The following is a 23,443-nucleotide window of genomic DNA, read 5'->3' as shown; positions in this document are numbered from 1 at the left end:
TCCATTGGTTATGTTACAGATGCATGCGAGACCTCTAGTCTGCGCGAGCGCCAGTCATATTGGCCTCGCTCCATGCAGCCCTCGTCGTCTTTCGTTTGTACGTCCGGGCATTCTTGAAAGCGAGGCAAAAACATCCGAGCCAAAGAATGCACCTTGCGCGAGCAGAGGCTGCAATTGCTTGTTCCGAGCGACGGACTGTCGCATTTTGCCCATTACATAGGCTCTACTCAATCAATATTATAGTTATGAAGATTACCACACAGGGAACTGTAATTGTTTCCACATGTAGCTAGCTAAGGAGATGCAGTAACAACACAAATACGTACCTTTTCGCAGTAGTTCACGGCTACGCTGCTGCACAGGTCCAAAGAAATGGAACGTCCAAACTTCGCACCTTTTTGGCGGGACAGCCACTCCACGAAAGTCGCTCCAGAAGTTTTTCCGGAAGTGGGCAAGGCAGTATTCCCGCCGTTTTTGACATACATTTAGTAGACACATAGTGGCACCTAATGGTTGTTTAAACCCCTACTTAATCGAAAAAATTTTACGCTAGAGGTCGCTAGATGAGACGTCTCATTTTGCCCCATGTCTCATTTTACCTCGCCCTACCCTACATGTATAGCGGTCCCGTAACTGGATAGTTTTCCTACCCTTTTTAGCATATTTTTTTGTTGCGAGTGGGGAAAGAGAGAGGGCACAACCAATTTTAATGGCCGCCATCTTAGATTTTAGGAATCGAAACTATGCCGCCATTTTGTTCCCTGACGTCATACTCACATAGTTACACCTCTATCCACCATAATGGACCGTGACGTCATCATTGGCAAGCGGCAGGTGGTTGTTTCTACAATGCTATTGTAGGTGGCGCTGCAAGTCTCAATGCCAGATGCGCTGTTTTCTAGTTGCAGCCGCAGATGGCGCTTTGATCTCAGGGTGGTAGTATACCTCACGAAATCTCGAAACGTAATGAGTAGTTGCTGCCACAGATGGCGCTGTGATCAAGGGCTATAGCTGACCCCACGAAATCTCGAAACGTGATAAGTAAGCGCTAACGCGCTTAAGAATTTTGCTTTTGCATAACATTTCCTGCTAAGCAATGCGAAAGCGCCAGCCATTTTTTTTGGGACCGTACACTAGCGGCAACGTAAGTAAGTTGAAAGCTGTAGAAAAAAACACGGTTAGATTTGTAGACCGTGCCTATAGTTGGCGTACCTCCACGAGTGCCCAAGTAAAAAAGTCAGGCTCAGACTGATTACAAAAGCGATTAAAGAACATGCACTTGATGTTCCACGATAAACTTGGCCTGTGAAAAAACGTGTACATAGGGTCACTCTGATTACGAACCACCCGGCTTCGTATTATAAGTCAATTTCGGCCTCACCTCATTGGTCGATACGTCGTTAGCGGCTGTCCATTCAATTGAAACTGGGAGCGGCAGCAGGATGTCACGGCGTTGCTGTTGCCGCAGCGGAACTTCTATCGGTTCTATTGCTCTTGCAGAGAAATGGAACGCGGCAGCAGAACAATGCAGCCAGATATTTAGTTGTGCATCACATGCCAGATTAAAAGAGGTAATCAAAAGCTACTACTTCATTCATCCATGAGACGTTTATTTATTTATTCATTTACTTAAGTACCCTAAGGGCCCGGCTGGGTATTACATACGGAAGGAAAGCAAATAACAAAAATACACAAGGGTTCGCTTCATACATAATAAAAATAGAGGAAAAAACGGGAACGAAAAACACTGCGCGCACTATCCAACTGGGCCGGTTTTATACATCGTGGTCATGGGGAAGTGTGCAAAAAACAAAAATAATATGCGCATGTACAACGCAGAGCACAGGTACTGGAATCAAGTTGAAACAGACTGCAATGCTGCGCCTGATTCAAGAAATGTTAGTAACGATGAACGGAAAGATGAAGATTCGTTAATAGCCATTATGCTACCAGGTAAAGCATTCCACTCCCTTGTAGCCAAGACTAATGAAGAATTCTGATATTTCTTTGTGCGGGGATATTTGTTTGAATTTTATGCGCATGGTCGATACGAGATGATGTGATGTGCTGTAGTGGTGTGCCTGCGTGCGAAAAATGAATGATTGTAGTAAAGGGAGTGGAACAATGACAGGCGAAATAATTTCCGTCGCATATTGAGATCCAGAAGATTTAGAGATTGTTTTATTGCAGAAAGGTTGTTTTATTGTTTTGTACTGATTCTATAGAGCTGGATAAGTTTTCTGGGTGGGGATGCCATACTACCGAACAATATTCTAATGATGCTCGAACTAAATATTTGTAGGCCTGCAGTTTGGTATCAGGATTAGCTTGATATAGGCGACCTTTAAAAAGGCTTGATTATTTAAGATATTTGCTAGTGATATCTCTTTGTGGCTATGACAATTTAGGTGCGGGGAAAGGACAACGCCTAGATATTTGAAAGCTGGTGTGCGCTGAATGAAACTATTATTTACAATGTAGTTGTTTACTGGAGTTTTACAGAATGCAGAGAAGCTCATCTGTTTGGTATTATCGGTGTTTATTTCCATCTGCCAAACACTGCACCAAGTACTTAATCAATCTAGACCTGTCTGCAAGACAACAACGTCGTTAGGATGAGCTACTTCCCTGTAAAGATACAATCGTCAGCGATAGCTACTTCCCTGTAAATGATACAATCATCAGTGCAAAGACATATGGCGGAGCTAATGCTCTGCGCGATGTCATTAACTTAAATTGAAAACAGAAGTGGGCCTAAGACGATTCCTTTTGGTACACCTGATTGAATATGTTTATTTTCAGATATGAAGTTATTAGCAGCTACGGATTATTGCCTGGTAGCTAAAAATTCTTCAATCCATTTTGTAGTATCACGATCAAGTTTCAAGTTATACACCTTTTTGATGAGGCGCTTGTGGGCTACCCGATCAAACCCTTTAGAGAAGTCTATAAAAACTGCGTCAGAGTAAAAGGCGCTTTGAAATGTACAATGGAGGTCCGTTACTAATTGAAATAATTGGATTTGACATGAATGCCGGTACCGAAAAGCATGCTGATTTTCATGTTGAAGGTGATTTGCATTAAGGTGTTTCTTGATGTGGGTAAATATTATGTGTTCCAGTACCTTGCAGCACACTGACGTAAGAGAAATTGGTCGGTAGTTGTTGGGATTTGTAATATCCACAGACTTAAATATTAATTGGTATAATGAGTGCCGTTCCCCAGTCGTCTGGAACACAGCTACTGTTCAGAGACTGATGGAATAAAAGTGCCGACACGTGAGAAGTTCGCTTTAGAAGTTTTGTACTTATGCCATCAGGACCGTGGCCAGAATTTAATGGAAGACTATCAATCGCACGAAGGACCCCTTCTGTTGTGATAGTGACAGGATTGGAATGATAAGCAATGAATGAAACGGTAAGCTGAATGTGCTCGGAAATAGGTGCCTCGCCTGTAATTACTTTGCTGAAATGAGTCTTTAGATGTTCCACACTTGCTTCTAGGGGGCCAAAATTCCATTTACGTCCTTTAGTATTATGAACTCGCTTGAATCTTTAGGATTGACAACACGCCAGAATTGTTTTGGGTTTGTTTTACAGGTTCGTAAGCGTAGCATTAAAAATGCAATCATTTGCCTCTGTTATACTTTTTTCCGCAACAGATGATAGTTCCTTATACCTTTGCAAATCACGGGGTGTGTTAGCCTGAGTAGCCTTTCTGTATGCCGTTTTCTTTCGGTTCAGATGCGTCTTGATTTCTCTCGTGCATCTCGGAGCATCAACTCATGTCTTGATCTGATGTTTTGGTACAAAAAGTTGTTCAATTTCGTTCATCCTGTCGCGAAACATTATCCAGTTTTATTTGCGCTGCGTTCCTCGAAGTTATGATTGAATGCGGGTTGGAAGTCAGCCAGCATTCGGCTGATTTAGTCTTGGTCCGCTCTGTCGTAGTTCAAGATATGTATTTTTTGTGGCTGTTTTAGTGTCAGCCTGTATCGGGTGTAAACAGTGTACAAAGCAATGGTCACTTACACATTCTAACTCGTGCACTTCTGTATTATGAGGTCGATTAGGGAAGGTCAGATCCAAGATATGTTTCCCACGTGTTTGCTCGTGCACCAGCTCAGTTAGACTGAACAAGTCAAGAGTACTGCGAAAGCTGTAACATTGAGACAGGCTTCCCTGTGAATCTCGGAATGATGTAGGCCAGTCAATTGCAGGGTAGTTGAAATCTGCTCCTAAAATAAGGACGAAATAAAGTGTACTGCGAAAGGTGCAACAGTGAGACACAGGCTTCCCTGAGAATCTCCGAATGATGTAGGCCTGTCAATAGCAGGGTAGTTAAAATCTGCTCCTAAAATAAGGACGAAATTAGTGAATTTGCTAAATATGCACCCAATGGCCCAGTTGAAATCATCAACAAAACTTAACCCACAGTCAGGTGGCTGATAACAAACACCGATTACTTAAGTGATACCCCTAAACCATAACGTCACAAACAATAGGTCAAAAGGCGTGTCAAGAGGAAGCAGAGACGGCTGACAGTCACTTCTTACCGCGATCATGACGTCTCCTCCTCTGGAATTCAGTCTATCTTTGCGAAATATGGATAAATGGCTTGGGAACAATAGTTGAGTACTTGGTACGTCTCCGGTTAGACAAGTTTCAGTGCCAAGAACAATATCAGCTTCACATGTGTGCATCATTGCTTTCGTCACATCAAGTTTAGGAATTCATCTACGGAATTTGGCGAGGAGGATGGATATATTGCACGCGGTTTTTTTGTTTTTGTTCATTTCGAATTGTTTGTCACGCTGACGGGCTTTCGCCATGCGTAGAAACCAGCTTAGAAACCTGTATAACTTGGTCAGTTGCAACGTCGTAACAAAAAAAATTGTCGCGAAATTTAAGCTTATTAAAATGGACAGCATAGCGCTCATTTTCAGGTTGGTGATTTTGGCAAAGTCCCGCAGCTTTTTATGCTCTAACTGAACTTGCGGGGAATAGTTTTCTTCAAGTCATTCCTTGGGCGGCACATCTTTCAACTTATGGGCGTTGCGGAGGGCCTCATACTTTGCCCTAAACTTTAAAATTTTGATGACGATTGGCCGGTGACTGTCAGCCCGTCATTTTCTCTATTTCGCCTATCTCGACTTCAAGCTGAGGGGAGAGAAACTCTCGAACAGCTCGCTCTGTTTCCGTGCAGTCATCCTTGTCAAGCTCCGGAACACCTGTAGCGAGCACGTTGTTCCGTCTCATTCGATTATTCAAATCATCAACGACATTAGTCACTTTAATATGCGTTCGCGTTAAAAGTATTTAACATCTTCAACAGTACCACTGACAGTGCAAACATCGTCGTTAATTTTTGGTACGCCACTCACACTTCTTTCGCTGACACCAACGCTGTCTTTGAAGTCTTCAATGCTCTTCTACACTTCTTCTAGTGCTGTTTGAGTGCTGCTAAAGTACACTTCATTTTCGTGTTGGAATTGGTTCAGCAATGTGAGAACATCATCCAAGTTCGATCCAGGGTTAGCCTCGACATCACCAGCACAGAGCAAAAGAGCAGCAGTGCACATCAATGCCAACATTGTTGCCGGTTTGGGATAAACACAGCTTATGAAGTTACATCCTGCACTGAAGCGCCGAGGTTGCCGGCTCATACTTCGTCCGAACGGAAGAAAGGACCGGATACGGGCCCCGTATGTGCTTACATCAATACCCAGAGCATTACTCAGGTACAGCAGGGCGAACCACAATGGGGATCACGACCACATAAAATCGACTACAGTATTAATGACAGTGATTAAGACGTCATGCATATAACCGTGAAAATATGAGGCGCTCAGTTGTTGCTACGCGTGGCCGAAAATCCCAGGGAAGCTGAGGCGGTGCAGTCCTTATATAGCTAATGGCGGCTTTGTTCACGACGATAAGGCTTTCGATTGCGCTGCTACGGGGGACACCAAGAGAAAGAAAACGAAGGACAAGCGCTGCTATCAACTGAAGTTTATTGGAAAAAATACATAAGGTTAAATAGCTCACACAAGGCAGCCAGCAGCGCATGCGCCTACCCTCAGAATGACAAAACGAATCACTGTGTTGAATTAAGATACCGAATGTCCCAATTGCTGATGACAACAGATGGTGTGCTGACACACTTGTCGAAATTTTTGTTAATATGAAATGCCTGAGATAATTTCCTTGTTAACTTATTGGAATGCCAATACAGAATTTTTGTACTATTAAACAGAGGTACACATGCATTTTTTTCCAACGGGTTAGAATGGTTAAGTTCGCAGTCTATGTAATGCAGGGCCAAATTAGAGGTAGCAGCCACCTTTAAAGACGAATTATGTTGGCGTAGCCGTGTGTTTATACATTTACCAGTTTGGATTATATAACTCTTTCCGCATGTGAAGGGTACTTCATATACCACTCCCTCAGCACAAGGTGCAAACAGCAACTCATGTTTTATATTGCACTGTTTTTTACTTTCTTTTGACTTTTGTTTTTCCAATCTGGCTCTCCTATCGACCATAGCGCAAATTTTTCCAAGTTTTTGGAGAGCTGACAACAGTACCCTTACCCCATATCTAGTGCCTACGAGTTTTAATCGGTGGGATAATCTGTAAATATACGGAATTACTGCACACTTTCTTTTCTCGTTACTGGGAGGCTCTGGTGATTCGGGTTTACCAAATGACTTAAGCGTTTTCAGGAGTTTGTTGCAGGCTAGTGTGATCACGTCATTAGGGAAACCTGCTGACTTCAGCCTTTGGACCTGTTGCTTGAATCTGTTATCCATAGCGTGAACACACGACTTTGCAATTGCTGATCCTAAGCACGACACTGCTATGCCGCACTTTACCAGCTTGGAATGCCCTGAGTGGAAACTAAGCAAAGGCCTCTCTGAACGCTGCAGAAAGGACCAACAAACATGATCCAGTTTAGTTCCACTCTGATATCCAAGTACTGTAGTTGATTGTTGTCCGGGGTTTCAAAGGTAAATTTTAAACCATAACTATTGCCCACAAAAGTTTTTAAGATTTCTTCTACTTGTCTCTTAAAGTCTCCGCTTTCAACAAAAACCAAATAATCATCGACATACCGGAAGACGTGTTTAACAGTGTCACCTAAATTAACCTTTATAGCTCTGTCAACGTAGGATAAAAAGATACTACTTAGCACAGGAGCCACCTTTGAGCCAATGCACACCCCAGTTCTTTGGATGAACAGTTTTCCTTCCCAAGCAATAAAAGTTGATTCTAAATAAAAAGACAGAAGCTCCAAAAAAGACCCAACAGATACCCCACACATCGAAATGAATGCTTGTTCATCATTATCTTCTAATATACATCTATTAACACACTGGAGGAGCTTGTCATGAGGTAATGAGTAAAATAGGTCCTGTGCATCAATGCTAAACATACCGCCTAAGCCTGTGTTGTTGTGCTTCAAATATTCGACAACAGCCAAAGAATTAGACACAAGAAATGGGTCTTCAATTGAAAGTGAACATAAGCTACTCTGCAAAAAGTTTGAAACAGCATATTGCCAAGTGGCACGTTCAGTAACAATACATCGAAAAGGAATGCCGGTTTTATGGGTTTTTGCTGAAAAAATACTTCCAAAAAATTTCCCTCCGCTTTCAATACAGACTGACGCAGGCTTTCCAAATTCATTTCACCCAACAACCGTAACGCTTCTCGTTTCTGCCTCGAGGCACTGGTGTGCATAGGTTTAAAGTTTTTTGTAACGGCATGTCAAGCTTTTTCCTGGTAAAGTTTTTCCAGCAATGTAACAAAATTCCCTTCGTTATCCGATACAACCACACGAAGTTTTTAAGATGTTAGGAAGTTGACCAAAGGAGCAAAACTGCACTTATTACCCGACCCCCGCTCAGTCCCTTTCAAGGCATGCAAACAATCCACAATGCACCTTGGTTGCTCTTCTTTTCGTGCTTGACGCGTTTGTCCTTCGTTTACTTTCTCTTGGTGTCCCCCGTAGCAGCGCTTTTGAAAGTTTTAAAATGATGTACCAACTCGTTCAACTGTCCGCGTTACGACGATAAGGATGACGTCACTTTGAACTGTCAATCGTGTGCTCGTGGTCTTGATGGCTATAACAGTGCAAAGAAGAGGCGCTCGGTAGCTGTCACGCGTAGTCGCAAATCCCCTTCAATAAATAAAAAGTTATATCATATACTCTTTTGTGGACCGTAAAGGCCGCAGGTGTACTAAAGAGGAATCTAAAGTCGTATTTTTCCCGGGGGACACCATCTACACGCTCCGGGCATTACAAACATTTAACTATTGTTCTCCGCGGCTGACTGGCCTAATCAAATCGGATTAAAAGTCCTAGCTCCCGCCTATTTCTTCTTTTTTTTCTAACTCAACGCGGTAGGTAGGAGGAGTCAACCAACGCGTCAGCCAGTCCTGTGCCGGCTTGATGCCCTGCCATCGCCGGAGTGATACGTAAATCAGAGTCCACATGTATTTTTGTTTCCGCGGGACTAATTTACATCTATATTGTCTGTGACTGAAACTGTTTATTCACGGAAACGTAAAAAACAAAAAAAAATAAAAGCAAAAGCGATGTCGTCGATGGACTGGCTGAAAGGCACTCCCCGCGTTGGTTGACTATGCCTACGTACCACGTTAATTTCAAAAAAAGGCGGGAGCCGGGACATTTAATCCGTTTTAATTAGGGAAATTGCCCTCACACGGCAATAGTCCGCAGTTTTAAGAAGGCCCGGAACGTATAGGTACAGTTTCCGCGGTAAACAGACGAGTTCAGATTCCTCCTTAGTGCACCTTTAAAAAGAAAATAATGTAGGCGGCTACATCAAGGCGGAAATTTGGGCGAGATGATAAGTGTTCATTTTTGCTCACAGCGCAACAAGAATGGGACACGAGATGAAAGACTGACACAAACAAGCGCTGTATGCGTCGGTCTTTCATCTCGTGTCCCGTTCTTGTTGCCCTGTGAGCAAGAAAGAAACGTAGGTAACTACTCCTGGCTTTGCTCTGTCAGATAGCGGGAGCTGCAAGCATAGAGTTTAATAGTGGGAAACTCTATGGTTGCAGTCTTCGGTCGTTGATGGTTAATAGAAAGAGGCTAGCTCGTTCGCAGAACAACGTGTTTTTCGAGGGGACATTTCCTACGAGGGGAAAAAAAAGAGCGTAGAGGAAAATTCGCGGCGAGCACTCACTCGATGGTCAATGCGCCCTCTCTGCCGTGTTCAACCATCAAGGCGGCTTGACGACTCGCCGTCTGCAATATCGCTAAACGCAAGTTTCTGCTCACATTGATAAGGTTTCTTATGCAATTTACGTTTTTTTATTCACTTTATGCAGGCACTGAATGAACCGCGAGGTGCCGCTTTTGGGCTTTTAGTTTGTCTGCAGTAAATACATAAAAAGGGTGACCCAAAAGAAACTTTTTGCGGTGTTTCTCTTTATGTATACGCGCCGGCATGAAACGTACGCATGGCGATTGACGCCTGAAAACTGACCTGAATTGCCAGCTGGTTCCTGAATTCAGTGCATAGGCACAGCACGGCGGCTATTGAATTGTAAAGGAGGCCGAAATACCACCTCCGGCATCTCAAATGCGTCGGTGTAATAGCGCGTCGCTGGCCGCTGACCATGTGTAAATTATGAGCGGGATCACACTACCACACATTGCAGACGATCATGATCCAGGACCCTTTAACTGCTAACAGAGAATTCTAGAATAGCGAATGTACGTTTGCGCACAGTAAACAGAAGCCTTTTGTTATGTTATATGTTCCATCATTCAACGTACGCAAACGCACAGACGACTATGGCTGCTGTGAGAGTGATCCCATCTGGTTTGGATGAAGTGAGCGATTTCTCTTATATATTGTAAACAGCGCGAAAAGGATGAAAACAGAACCTTCAACACAAGACGAGCCCTGCTTGATCGTGCTTGTACTGACTTTATTTTTTCGCCCTCTTTACAATGGTTAACATAGACCAACTTGAAAAAACTTTTCATTCTTATAAGAACCATTTCCGTAACAAACCGGTGCTCGAACGCCTATGAGCAATGGAATCGCGAAACGAAAGAGAAAACAGGTCTTATTTATCCTCCTTAAAATTTGTTAAAGGCAAGGACACACAAAGTAATAGCCCCCTTACCCAATTTTTAGACAGTTGACGTTCCTCGTGGGCAGATGATTCATTATGCTCGATACTTGCTTGTATCAAACATGTTCAATCTTCCGCCCACGAGAAAGTCCGGCTAGAAGCTGGACAGACCCCCGACCGCCAGCCGCAGATCAAACCTCTTGAAACGAGAAATGTCAGCTCTCCGACACCTTCGCAGCGACAAAAACGTCGTCATTCTCCCAGCCCACAAAGGAAGTGCGACGGTGGTGCTCGACCGACAGGATTACGAATAAAAAAGTCAAAACACTCCTCGACGGCGCAGCTTACGAAACTTATGAAAGGATCTAAGCTCGCTACTTCAGACCAGAATGAACAAACTTTTTGCGTCAACCTTCAAGCACCACCAGCAATCAAAACATCTATACTTACGCTTGATCTGCTGGAACGGCTCAGCACCGGCCTTATACGGACTGCCAAAAATTCATAAACCTGGCGTTCCGCTGCGCCCCATCGTCGATTTCACCACCTCACCGCTTAGGGCACTCTCGGCCTACCTCCATCGATTCCTATCGCACCTGACAGGCAACTCATCAACCCACGTGCGCAACAAAAGCCACTTCGTCGAGCGTCTTTCCCACGTACAACTGTAAGCGGACGAGTGAGTGGTTTCATTAGACGTGGTTTCGCTCTTTACCAGCGTTCTTGTGCCCTTTGCCGCTTCCGCAGCGAAGAAAGACCTCGAATTGGACGCTGACCTAAGTACCAGGACGAGCCTGAACCCAGAAGAACTCTGCCGGCTTTTGGAGTTTTGCCTAAGCAACACAACTTTTTCCTTCCGGGCAGAATTTTATAAGGAGACCAGCAGGGCCGCGATCTCGGTGACTGCTGCCAACCTGACGATGGAGGCCATCGAAGAGGATGCACTGATGTCGCTCCAAGAAAAACCAAAATTTTTCATTCGTTTCACTGACGACTGTTTCTGCATTCTGAAGACATAGCAGGTCGAAAATTTCCTGGCACACCTCAACTGCGTCGAACCTTCTATTCAGTACACAATGGAACGGGAAGTGAACAACGCATTGCCATTCCTGGTGCCTCAATGAGAAGAAAAGGAGCAGATCTAAAGGTCGGTGTCTATAGGAACCCAACTCAAACCGGCCTCTGCCTAAATTTTAATTCCAACCATCCTACTAGCCACAAGAGATCCGTCGTACCCTCTCAGCTGAGAAGAGCAAAGTCAATCTGCTCTTCCGAAGCGGAGAAAAAAACAGAAGCCACCGATTTCGCTTACCTACAGAGGAATGCCTACACACGTGGTTTTTTTCAGCACAATAGTCGCCTTCAAGCTCGGAGGACAGGGGCAGCAGCCAACAATGAAACAACGAAACGCGCGCGCGTTGAGCTTCCATAGGTGAGAGGAACCAACGAGGCACTCGCACGCATTCTCGGAAAACATGGAATCCACGTGGCTCAAAAACCTGTTTCGACAATAAGCCGCTTCTTACCACGACCGAAAGACCGCGTCCCCAGAGAAAAACAACCAGGTGTCGTTTATAAAACTCCATGCTCAAAGTGCCTGGCTTCATACATCGGCGAAACAAATAACCTCCACCAAAGAATAAGGCAATACCAAAATGACATCCGGCTAATGAATTCAGAATCCAACCCCCTCGCCGACCACCGGATAGCATTCGAGGAGGTGAGCGTCTTGGCCGTGGAACCAAACCTGTTCAAGAGGCGACATGTCGAGTCATGGCACATCCGGCTCACAAAGGAGGCGATGAATAGGACTCCAGGAACGCTCGCCTCCGCGTATGTTAGTGGACTGCGCCACGTGCTAACAAAAGGAGAGCGAAGGAAGCAACACGCTGCTGCTGCTGGCACACTTTAGTCAGCTTTGAAGAAGGGACCGAGTTGGTCCCGAAACGTTGGGTAAAGTTAAAAATATTGGTTGGCGTCAGTTTTCTCTTAACTATATCAAGAACCCAACCAGACGGACTTCTATCGAAGATGTTTTCGTTCAGATTCATTATTATACTAAGAATGTGACATCTTGAAACCAGGCAACTGTGCCAAGGTAACATATCTTTCGTGTCTGCAGCCAGTGAACTCGAAAGCGATTAAGAAAAATTTGCACGAGGTCACTAAACTACTTCACAGAAAGCCAACGGGCCAGATGGGCAATGATTCTTGGCATAACCGGTCAGCGGTCTTAAGCCAGTCGTTTAAGTTGACTTTAAGCTCGTACGCGAAGTCTGTATGCGACTCTCCGCTTTTCTTTGCCTACCTGAATCGCTGCCTATAGGCTTCAGCAGAAAGTCGGTACTTCCTACGCAGTGCGCTCTTTACCTTCTCGTAGTCATCACACTCTTCCCTTAGGATGCGAGCCACCACTTCGGCCGCCTCACACGGAAGGAGAGGAAGTAACTTCTCCGACTAAGCGAGCTTGTCGACGTGCACCTTCCCGCATGCGCGTTCGAAATTTACCGAAAAGAATGCAATATCGCCTCCCACGCGGTATGGTGAGACGAGACACTGCAATCTCTGCCTCCCTTACTCCTCTACCAAAGCTAGAGGGCTAAGACGCGCCATATTCCATCCGTTCGACGCGATTTGGAGCTCCTGCATTTTTCGAGCGTGTTCTCTCGCTTTTTCCTCTGCCTCGCAGACCTCCTGTCTTTCTTGAGCCAACCGAAGCTCTTCTTTTTCTTTCTGCTCGCACAACTCCCGTCTTTTCTGCTCTGCTTTGCGTCCAACAATTGTTTCCCAAGCCTCGTCGACCTCCTCAGTAGTTACCTCCTCCAGCCGGATAAGCTCGAGAATTTCTTTTTTTCTTTTCGCAGAACGTAGCGAAATCCCCATCTCCTGGCAAATTTCTTGCAGCTCCTGCACTTTTGATTTCTCCATCGTGAGTTCCACCATGCGTTAGCAAGCCCACTAAAACAAAAGCCCTAGCTTGAAGTGGACAAAACAGTTTCCCTAAATAAATTTCCCAGACAACAGGAATCCGCCCCTAGCATCTGCTTGTGATAGTACGGTCTGGCGAAATGAACGGAAAATATTGGGCACTCACCCTGCCGAGGTATAGCTGACGCCTGTCAGTCCCGTAGCTGGCGAGGTCCGTTGGAGCCGGTAACTTCACGTGGACGTCCTACAGCCGCCATTCAGTTGTTGGGATTCAGGTGGCAGCATCCCACCGCTGCCACCAGTTTTCGGAATCAGGAAGCGTGACTGGGCCGGAGAAGAGACGAGGACGATCGGAGGAAGAAAACTTGAAAAACTTTATACAAAGACTATTTACATAATGTACAAATAAGGGCAACTGAGAGTGCTTCTCAATAAAGAGAGCTTCTTAGCAGTCGGGAGTCTCTCGCAGCAAAGGGTATCTCTCAAGAAGGGGGCTCTCCCTCGTACTAAATCCAGCAGCTCGTTATATACAGATCCCTAGCTGGGGACTACAGTTTGAAGAATGATGTCCTATCACACGATGGCACAGATGGTACCACCCACGGCAGGGCGGTCCTGATGTTCCCTCGACGCTCGGTCGAGGGAAAGGGAGCAGGACCCGGTCAAGTTGTCGTCCACGCGTCCTCTAGGTTGGCGCGCACGTCTTTCCGGAACGCGCCCATGTGGAACCGGAAGGCGCCTGCGTGACACAGGAATGTGGGCTGTCTCCCAGCAGGGGTTGAAAGATCTTGTACTGATGACCGGAACGCGGAACCTCTGCCGAAGGCGCAGCTGTTGGGCAATTGTTGAAACCCAGCGTGACTGAAGAGGGCAACATTGATCTTGTACTTTGTCGTCTGATGACCGGAACGTGGAACCTCTGTCGAAGGCGCAGCTCTCGGGCCATTGTTCAACCCCAGCGTGACTGAAGAGGGCAACACTGATCTTGTACTTCGTCGTCTGATGACCGGAACGAACACGTGGGGACGCTATTATTGTCGCTGCACCCGATGACCTGTTCCAACACGTGGGGACGCTATTATCGTCGCTGAACCCGATGACCTGTTCGAAGACGTGGGGACGCTATTATCGTCGTTGCACCCGATGGCCTGTTCGAAGACGTGGGGACGCTATTATCGTCGCTGCTTCCGACATCCCTGAAGCCACGTTTCTTCCGGAGGGCTCATTCACCTTCGCGGTGGTTTTCAGGGAATCCTCCCCCATGTCCAAATTCCCCGAACTCAACTGCAGGAAGGGAGCGCGAGCACAACACCGCACACATCAGCTATGAGGACTTCCGAGGCGTCTGCGTTAGAGACTCAGGTCGCGAATTTCGAGTTCGGTTTCGTTTATGGGGGTTTAACTTCCCAAAGCGACTCAGGCTATGAGGGATGCCGTAGTGAAGGGCTCCAGAAATTTCGACCACCTGGGGTTCTTTAACGTGCACTGACATCGCACAGTACACGGGCCTCTAGAATTTCGCCTCCATCGAAATTCAACCACCGCGGCCGGGATCGAACCCGGGTTTCGAGTGTACGGAGGCTAAGCCCGAGTCTTATCAGTAACGGCCGCCTATTGGGACGCTACAGAGGATTCAGCAGAAGGTTCTGCGACTAAACAACCGGCATTTACCTAGCGCAAACAGCATAACGCTCGCTGAAAACATTACAAAGCGAAGCCTTTGGTCGACGGGCAGCTCGCTTGAAAAAAAAAAATGGAGACAACCTACGAAATGTTTTAGAAAAAACATATAAATTCTTCACCATATCTCGATGACATCGCAGCAAGGGACATTCGTAGCGAGGAGCGCGTGTAGGCTACTCATCCCTTATAGCAAGAGCGAAGAGCTGCACACGCAGAAGAATTCTCATTAGGTTAGTTCTTGCTGGCAAGCTCTTTAGGAGCGTCATGAGAGAAGCAGGCCTCCGGAAGCAGTTGCCAGCCTAACTGCAATAATGATGAAAATGAAACCTAAAATGTTTTGGCGCATCGCCATCGTCGTTGTCTTCATCAGCCTCACTACGCCCACTGCAGAGCAAAGGCCTCTCTCATGTCTCTCTAATTAATGCTGTCATTTGCAAGCGGTGGCCACCGTATTGCCGCAAACTTCTGAATTTCATCAGGCCACCTAACTTTCTGCTGCCCCCTGCTATGCTTGCCTTCTCTTGTTATCCAGTTCGTTATCCTTAAGGACCAGTGCTTATCTAGCCTTCACATCACATACACTGCTCAAGCCCATTTCTTCCTCGTTATTTCGACTAGGATGTAATTAAACAAGCGTTTGATCCCTCATTCACTCTAGCTGCTTACGTTCTCTTAGCGTTACTCCTATCATTTCTCTTTCCATATTTCGCTGCTTTGTCCTTAACTTGAGTTGAACCCTTTTTTTAGCTTCCACATTTGTGCCCCATAAGTGAGTACCGGTAAGATGCAGCTTTTGTTTTCCTATCACTAGAGATATATTCGTAAACTGGCATCCATGATGTGAGAGATCCTGCCATATGCGCTCCGCCCCATTTTTGTTCTTCTAGTTATTTCCCTGTCACGTTCCGGATCAGCGGTCTCTACACGCCCTACTAGATGTATTCCCTTACTACATGCAGCATTTCGCTACAAACTGTGAACTGGTGTTCTTTTGGGAGACTGTCGTAATTTGCATAGGTTTTCAGCGGGTTCATGTTTACACCCACCTTTCGGCTATGCCTAACTTATTGATCATGCTTTTTAGTTCATTTCCTGAGTGAGCCCGCATGACAACGTCATCGGTGAATCCTAAATTACTTAAGTATTCATCATTAACTCTTATCCCTAAACTACGCCTCGAAATACTCCTGTAAACAGGCGGTGAATAGCATTGGCGAGATCTTGTCTCCATGCCTGACACCGTTCCTTATTGGACTTTATTGTTGCATTTATGCGGACTACGGCAGACGTGCATTCGTTGTAGATATGCTTTAGTATTTGACAGAAGACTCTTCTGCGCTTTCATGATGCAATACCTGCATGACTCCTGGGGTTTCACTTTGTGAAATGCTCTATCGCAATCAACGAATGCTATATATAGGGTTTGGTTATATTCTGCGCATTTCTCTGTCTCCTGACTGATAGTGCAAATATGTTAATATGGTCTTTTGCCGAGTATCCTTTATTAATGCCTGCCTGACCATTTCGTTGATTGAATTTTAAGGTTGTCCTGACTCTATAGGCGGGAACCTTAGTAAATACTTTGTAGCTAGGCAGCGGACAATGAGCTGATCGATCTCTTATTTTTCAAGTCCAAGACTTTTCCTTTCTTGTGAATTAGGAATTTTAGTGTTCTTTGAAGATTCTCGTATGATGAAGGTCAGAGGCCATTTCATATACAAGCTGGCTAGTTTATCTAGCACAATCTCCTGTCCATCCTTTTTATCTTAATACGCTTTTATCTTGATACTCGTAATCGATACTCATCTTCTTCTCTGTATTTATTTGCGTAGGTTATCTTTTGGATTGTTAGGGCGCGGGCGAATGCTAATAGTTAATCATAAGGACGATACGTCATACAGCCACATCAAGCGTGGTGTTGCGGCAATCGCAGACGTTAGCCGACTGCTTTCTCTACAACAGCTTTGTGGCTCAAATGGGTATCTAAAAAGCAAGTCTCATTGAATCCTACAGCTGTTCCCACTTCTTACAAATACTTTTTCTTCGAATATCCTCTATTAATTCTCTAAAACGTGTTAAAGCTTTTAAATAAGCCGCTTTGGCCATGGTACTTGTATATAATCAGTACAGGCCAACTTATCCGCAAACCCAGCGCGATTCACAACTTGTTTTTCTTGACATTTTCGAGGCTTAGTTCATAGTCGTATTTGCCACTTTTACGTTACTAAAAGTGTTTATCTTGCAATCTACAACGGCGCAGATCAGATATTGGGGTCGTATTCGATTTGTGCCCTACATGCTATAGCATAACGCTAAAAACTACATTGATTTTCCCGTTGCTGACATTTTTTACAGGCTTCCAGCGCGGTCAGCAATAAACCAGTAACTTAGAATATATTTCGCGTTAGCAGTTCTTGCTGAAATTGTTCGAAAATTGAGCATATATTCTATCCGCACCCGTCCGAGCGGCCAAGGTAGTGCCGAGAATGCCTCGGCGTGCCGTTCAGCGCCGGTAACGAAGGCAATGAGAATGGAAGACCAACATGCAAATGGAAGGTGAAGGAATGGACGTTTTCAAGACCACTTCTGCTTTGGTAACTCCCCTTCTTACGCCACTGCGACGGCAGCATCGCCTAACACGACTGTCGTTGACTCGGAGCTATACGCGTAGCAGGCTTTCCCGGTGCAGTGTCGTCCTCCGATAAGAGCTCCAGCGTCGAAGGACGCTCCGGCACGTGTGATCAGCTCAGGACGCTATATAAGCGCCACCACCTCTTCCCACATAGTACACAGCTCCTTTGCCTCCAGCGCCTTCAAGAGCCACAGGTGAGAACTGGCCGCAGACAGCAGGTTGGCATTCCGTCTCTCTTGAGAGGAGCTGCGCTCCGGGACCATGACAAATTCTCGATATTTCTTTGAATAGCACTTCGGCCAAATTCTTCGTTAAAGAATTGATATTAATTGCCATTTAATATTTTGAAGTTTCTTGAGTGCTTTTTTTGGTGCACTGGCACATCAAAATAGAAAGCGAAAGGCGAGCATTCTACACAGCGCAACAATTTTGCGAATATGGCAGTAAACTTTGTGATCAGGCAGGTTTTTAACATTCAAAGGCACGAATGATGAGCACAACGAATCTGGATTATATTAACTGTGGCCTCACTTGCCCTAATCAAATAAACGACACGACCCCGTTCACCGAGAACTCAACTCGTTTCTTTGGATGGGAGGGCAAAGGAATGTGGTCTAGAAGTCTGGGTTGTTTAGCTAATTGCGAAGACGTTCTTAATTTAGCTTAGGGAAACCAAACACCACAAGCGCTAATTTAATGCAGACACGCTCATTACTGCAGCGTCATCTATGGAGTAAAAACGTTTATTAAATGAAATGAACGTGTGACAGCAGGCATATTCGGGCAGTTCTTTTATACATATGGTGCGCTTTGCTTAGTGGTTTCGCGCGAACTTGTTTTATATTTTTGTGTACGTCAGGTGCATATAAAAAAGGTGGGTCATGACCCACGAACTTGATAACTTTTGATAAAGTGTACATATTATGTTGCTGAATTTTCGTGTATGACATGGTACGAATAGCAGAGGAGCGCATGCTCGTATCCTTGGATGTGGGATCGAATAAATGTAAGCGCAGAGTAAGCGCTTAAGCGGTCGTGGTGTGTCTTTCCGTGTCCGTCCTATCAGCTTCTGCTGAGCCAATTTCAGAACGAAGTCGTATGTGCGCTAGGTCCTCTCGACGCCGTACACCGATGACCTTTTTTCTACCCATCTGTAGATCCAATCCAAGCAGCCATGATGAGCAGCAAGTCCCTCCTGGTCGCCCTCGTGGTGCTGGCCGCCCTGTGCAGTCTGGCCGCCGCCCAGTACGGCTTCGGTGGAGGCTTCGGTCGCGGCTACGGAGGTGGCTTCGGCCGCGGATTCGGAGGCTACGGGGGCTACGGCCGTGGCTTTGGAGGAGGATATGGCCGCGGATTCGGAGGATACGGCCGCGGTTTCTATGGCTGAAGCTGGGACGTGAAGGCATTAGGAAAAGGATCTCAACGTGACACTTTCGTGAACTTCGAGTAAAATAAATTATTTATTTTATCGAACCGACATAGTAGATATTTTGAAGGAAATGAGTTTGTTTTACTTAAGGGTTATTCGTCTTCAAGTTTCGAGTGAACTTTTATGTAGCTTAGACGTCCAAATTTCGAGAATGTTAAGTATAGACACCATCACGAAACTATACACAAGCGAACATTAACGCCACTCGTGTCGAGCATGGTAAACAGCTGTCTTAAAAATGTGGGAGGTGGTCGCTGTATACAGCATCTTACGTCAACATTGTGAGCGCATTCTTTTTTTATGCTGTGGCGTAAGTTCTGGTCACCTGTATGAGGGGCAATGTGGTATAGATGTGCGAAGATTGCAGAAGTAACTAACACTTTCTTTTTCTCTTTCAACAGCCGCGGTGGCTGAGTGGTTATGGCGCTCGGCTGCTGGCCCGAAAGAAGCGGGTTCGATCCCGCCCGCGGCGGTCGAATTTCGATGGAGGCGAAATTCTAGAGGCCCGTGTACTGTGCGATGTCAGTGCACGTTAAAGAACACCAGGTGGTCGATATTCCCGGAGCCCTACACTACGGCGTCTCTCGTAGCCTCAGTCGCTTTGGGACGTTCAACCCTCATAAACCAATCTTTCTTTCTTTCTTTCTTTGTATCTTTTTTCTCTTTTTTTATTTGAAACAATTTACAAATTGGCTCAGGAGGCAATATCAAAAGGCCCGGATGGGGCCTGAGTAGGCTGTGCCCCCACCCCTGACATCGTAGGCAGTACATATGTAGGCCTACATATGGTTATACAACCTTTCTCCGTAAACTTCCGAGACTGAATCCATTTAAAAAAGGGGTTTATGACTGAAATCATCTTTCCAGCACCCCTTCGAAATAGTCTTCCTTGCAGTCCATACACAGCTTCCAGCTTTTCTTGGGGTCTTGGAAACAGTTGGAAAACGCTTCTTTTGTCAGGGCGTCTTGAATGACCTCCACGCTCCCCATCCAGCAACCTTTTAGAGCTCTCTTCACACAAGGAAACAGGAAAAAATCGCATGGGGAGAGGTCTTGCGAGTATGGCGGATGGCGAAGTACTGTAATGCAGTGCTTGGCGAGAACTTTTGCTACGCTGAGAGCAGTGTGGGGCCTTGCGTTATCGTGGAGAAGGCTCCACTGTCCAGGTGCCCATAAGTCAGGGCGACGGCGTCGCAGTGCATCACGTATGTGTTACAGAACGCGGATATAAACCTCCTGATTCACCGTCTGCCCTTGTGGGATGAGGTCGTGGTTTATGACACCTATGGCATTGAAAAAAAATATCAGCATCGTCTTTGTTTTGGTCTTCTGTCGCCGCACCTTTCTCAACGCCGGAGAGCTTGGGAACCGCAATTCGGCGCTCTGCCTTTTTGTTTGAGGATCGTATTGAAAACACTATGTTTCGTCTTCAGCAATGATGTTCTACGAATGCAGTATCCTCCTCTGCCTCGCAGAGCAAATCAGCGCTCACTGATGCCCTCGTGTCCTTCTGGTCCTGTGTGAGGAAGTGCAGGCAGAAATTTGGCATTCAGCTTTCGTTTCCCCAAATTGTCAGGCAAAATTTGGCGGCATGTTGTCTTACTAATGTTGAGAGCATCTGATAGCATGCCGAGTGTAATGGTGCGGTCTTGGTGCATGATTTCCCTGATCCGAGCCACGTTGTTTTCATTTCGTGAGGTCGAAGGGCGCCCCTGCCTTGTGTCGTCTTCTACCGACGTTCTCTCCGAAACAAACCCCTTGTGCCACTCGAAAACTCACACCCGCGATAATGTCTCGTTGCCGTAATCGTCACGAAGGAGCTCATACGTCTGTGTGCCTGTCTTGCGAAGCTTCACACAAAATTTTATGTTTACGCGCTGTTCGAAGTGGACGTACATCTCTACACAGTCACTCACAGTAGACAACTAGTGACAACGTATTTTTCTACATCTAGAGTGATCAAGCGGTTGCCACAGCAATTAATGTATATAGCTCAGGTTGACCCGACAAGATGGTGCTACACATACACACCAACATTTGTTTTCAGGAATCAGTTCTAGAGAAGAAAATAAATCAGTCTGTAAACAAAACCATAACACATCAATGCAAATGCAGTAAGATTCACGCCGTCTTAGGTTACACTCTAATCTCTCTGTAGAAAGAACAGGAAAATAACTTATTTGAATTGTAATAATACAAAAGCAATGTTTTACCTACTGCATTAAGTTTTTCAGTAAACAAAAATGTTTAATCAAACAAAAATTGATCATGTGTAATGTAATCCAGTGTGCATAAGTAATGAAATATGATCTACACATTGCACGATGGTAGCACAACGTAATGCAGGTTAAAAACACCAAGAGTTGTTTCAGTAGTTTAACCCCAGCACCTCCTGGTAAGGTATAATTATTGCTTGAACTTGCTTTTTGAATAACTGGAGACTCAAGAACTTAACAAGTTTCATATGCCAGGGTACTTGTTGAGGAGTTGTGGCATTTGGAACAATAACCTCTTTAAGTCATAATTCGCAAGTGATCTGAACTTAACCATTTCGCTTTCTCTTAGCTCATACGGGGACTGCTTAACTTGATAGTTTTTGAAATTTCGTTATATCTGCGCGTTGTCGGCGTAGCCCTTGCAGAAATAGTTTTTGTTTAAACAGTCGTTTTATCTGAAGTATAATTTATGTGGTAAAATATGGCGCAGTGCTTTACGTGCAAGACACTTTTCCAATCGCCCGCACAGCTCGTTTTTGTAATGATAATTCATATTTCACATTTGTCTCTTGTGTCGTTGACCACCCCAGAGAACAATAAATGAGACGTGAGTGCACAAGTGCATACTAGTATATTTTACGTTTAGCCTCAGACGAAAGAAATGATCTTAGTTTATTCAGTAAGCCAATTGCTCTAGATACATCTGCTCTTAAGGCATCGATATGAGGAAATCATGGCATGTTTTAATGGAACACGATTCCTAAGAATTGGATCGATGATGTGTGTTTATTAGATGCTCCCTAAAATTCTGGTGGTAAGGGTGGAAAATTTGTTAGTCATTCCAACCTAGACAATAAATATTAAGTTTTATTCGTATTCAGTTGCTTTCTGTTTGAGTTCAACCATGTATTTAAATTTCTGAGCCAACTATTAGCTTCCGCGCATATTTCATGTACGTTATTCCCTGAGAAAACTACGTTTGTATCATCTGCGTACAGAACCATTTTTATGCGTTGCATATTGCAATCACTCAGTTCAGGCCTTGGGCGCGGCCGGGAAGCCACCAAACCACGTGACGTGACGTCACGACAGCCGGAGGTAAAGCTGGGCCCCAACTCGCGCGGTCGCGCGCGGCCGCAGCCACCACCTGACTCCCGCTCCTCCCGCTAGGGGCGCTGCGCCGGCGCGTGACGTCACGGAGGAAAAGCTGGGCCCCAACTGGGGCGGTCGCGCGCGGCCGCAGCCACCACCTGACTCCCTCTCCTCCCGCCAGGGGCGCTGCACTATGATTGACGTCAGGGCATATGTATAAAAGAGCTGCGCTCCTTCGCCGGGACAGTCTTATACCCCTGTCACACGGGCATTTCGAGGGCCCTCGAACCGATAGTCTATCGACTCAAAGGCGATCGAGCGCTGCTACACGGGCAGTTTCAATGGCGATCGAGTCAATAGCCTATCGAGTCAACGGAGCAGCACGGAACTCCATCGAGATATGCAACGCATTCTTGGCTTAACCAAGCTAAGCCTGGCCATTTTTTTGTGCCTTTGAATATTAACTATATCAATAATGTGTAGTAGAAATAATACAGGTCGATTAATAGACCCGTGAGGTACTCCATGTTGCATAGCTTGCTTCGCCGATTCGACTTTATTTATTTATTTAGTAAGGAACCCACAGCGCCGTGGCATTAGAGTGGGGGGGGGGGTGGGGGGAGGGGCAATGTACAAAAAAAGAAGCCCACATGACACCTCCGCTTGCAGGCAGAGTTACAAGCATAAAGCGCTCTCCATGTACATCTCACTTCAAAAGAACACATCACAATCGCATCACATCATTAAAAACGAAAGAACGCATCATTTGATGTCACACTCACAACATCGCTCGGTAGTCTGTTCCATTCTCTAATGGTTTTCGGAAAAAAAGACATTTTAAACAATTCAATTTTTGCCCCGAATTCGCGGACTTTAAAAACATGGTCAACACGGTTGGATCTATAAAAAGGCTCCTGCACATACCTTTCGCGTTCAACCCGAGCAGTTGAATAATAAACAGCATGAAATAGCTTCAGACGCAACTTCTTTCGGCGCGTGTCAAGCAATTCCCAGTTGAGTGCATCCTTCGTACGCGATGCACTGTAACGAGCCCCGCGTGTGCCGGACACGAAACGAGAGGCAATGTTCTGCACCCTCTCCAACTTATTTTTATCTCTAGCAGTAGGCGGGTCCCAGACAGTGCACGCGTAGTCCAGAACCGACCTGACATAAGTCTTGAATAAAATTTCACGACATGACAGTGGAAAAGTGCTTGCATTTCGGCGAAGAAATCCCAAGTTTCTGCATGCTTTAGCAGAGATATAATCGACGTGACGGCGCCAGCTCAAATCAGGAGTAAAATAAACGCCTAGATATTTAAATTCAAATACCTGTTCTAACATTGT

The 23,443-nt window shown here is 45.5% G+C and overlaps 1 protein-coding gene across 1 annotated transcript; it reads left to right on the top strand.

The window, feature by feature from the left end:
- Positions 1–17,602: 17,602 nt before the first annotated feature.
- LOC144130080 (uncharacterized) lies at positions 17,603–18,841 on the top strand. The gene has a single exon (XM_077664105.1). It carries the CDS (start codon positions 18,535–18,537, stop codon positions 18,745–18,747), a length of 213 nt encoding a protein of 70 aa, XP_077520231.1. The 5' UTR covers positions 17,603–18,534; the 3' UTR covers positions 18,748–18,841.
- The last annotated feature ends 4,602 nt before the right edge of the window (positions 18,842–23,443 follow it).

This window comes from Amblyomma americanum, chromosome 4 (assembly GCF_052857255.1).
Source record: "Amblyomma americanum isolate KBUSLIRL-KWMA chromosome 4, ASM5285725v1, whole genome shotgun sequence".
In the NCBI taxonomy this organism is placed as follows: Eukaryota; Metazoa; Arthropoda; class Arachnida; order Ixodida; family Ixodidae; genus Amblyomma; species Amblyomma americanum.
This window is presented reverse-complemented; position numbering and strand designations above follow the sequence as displayed.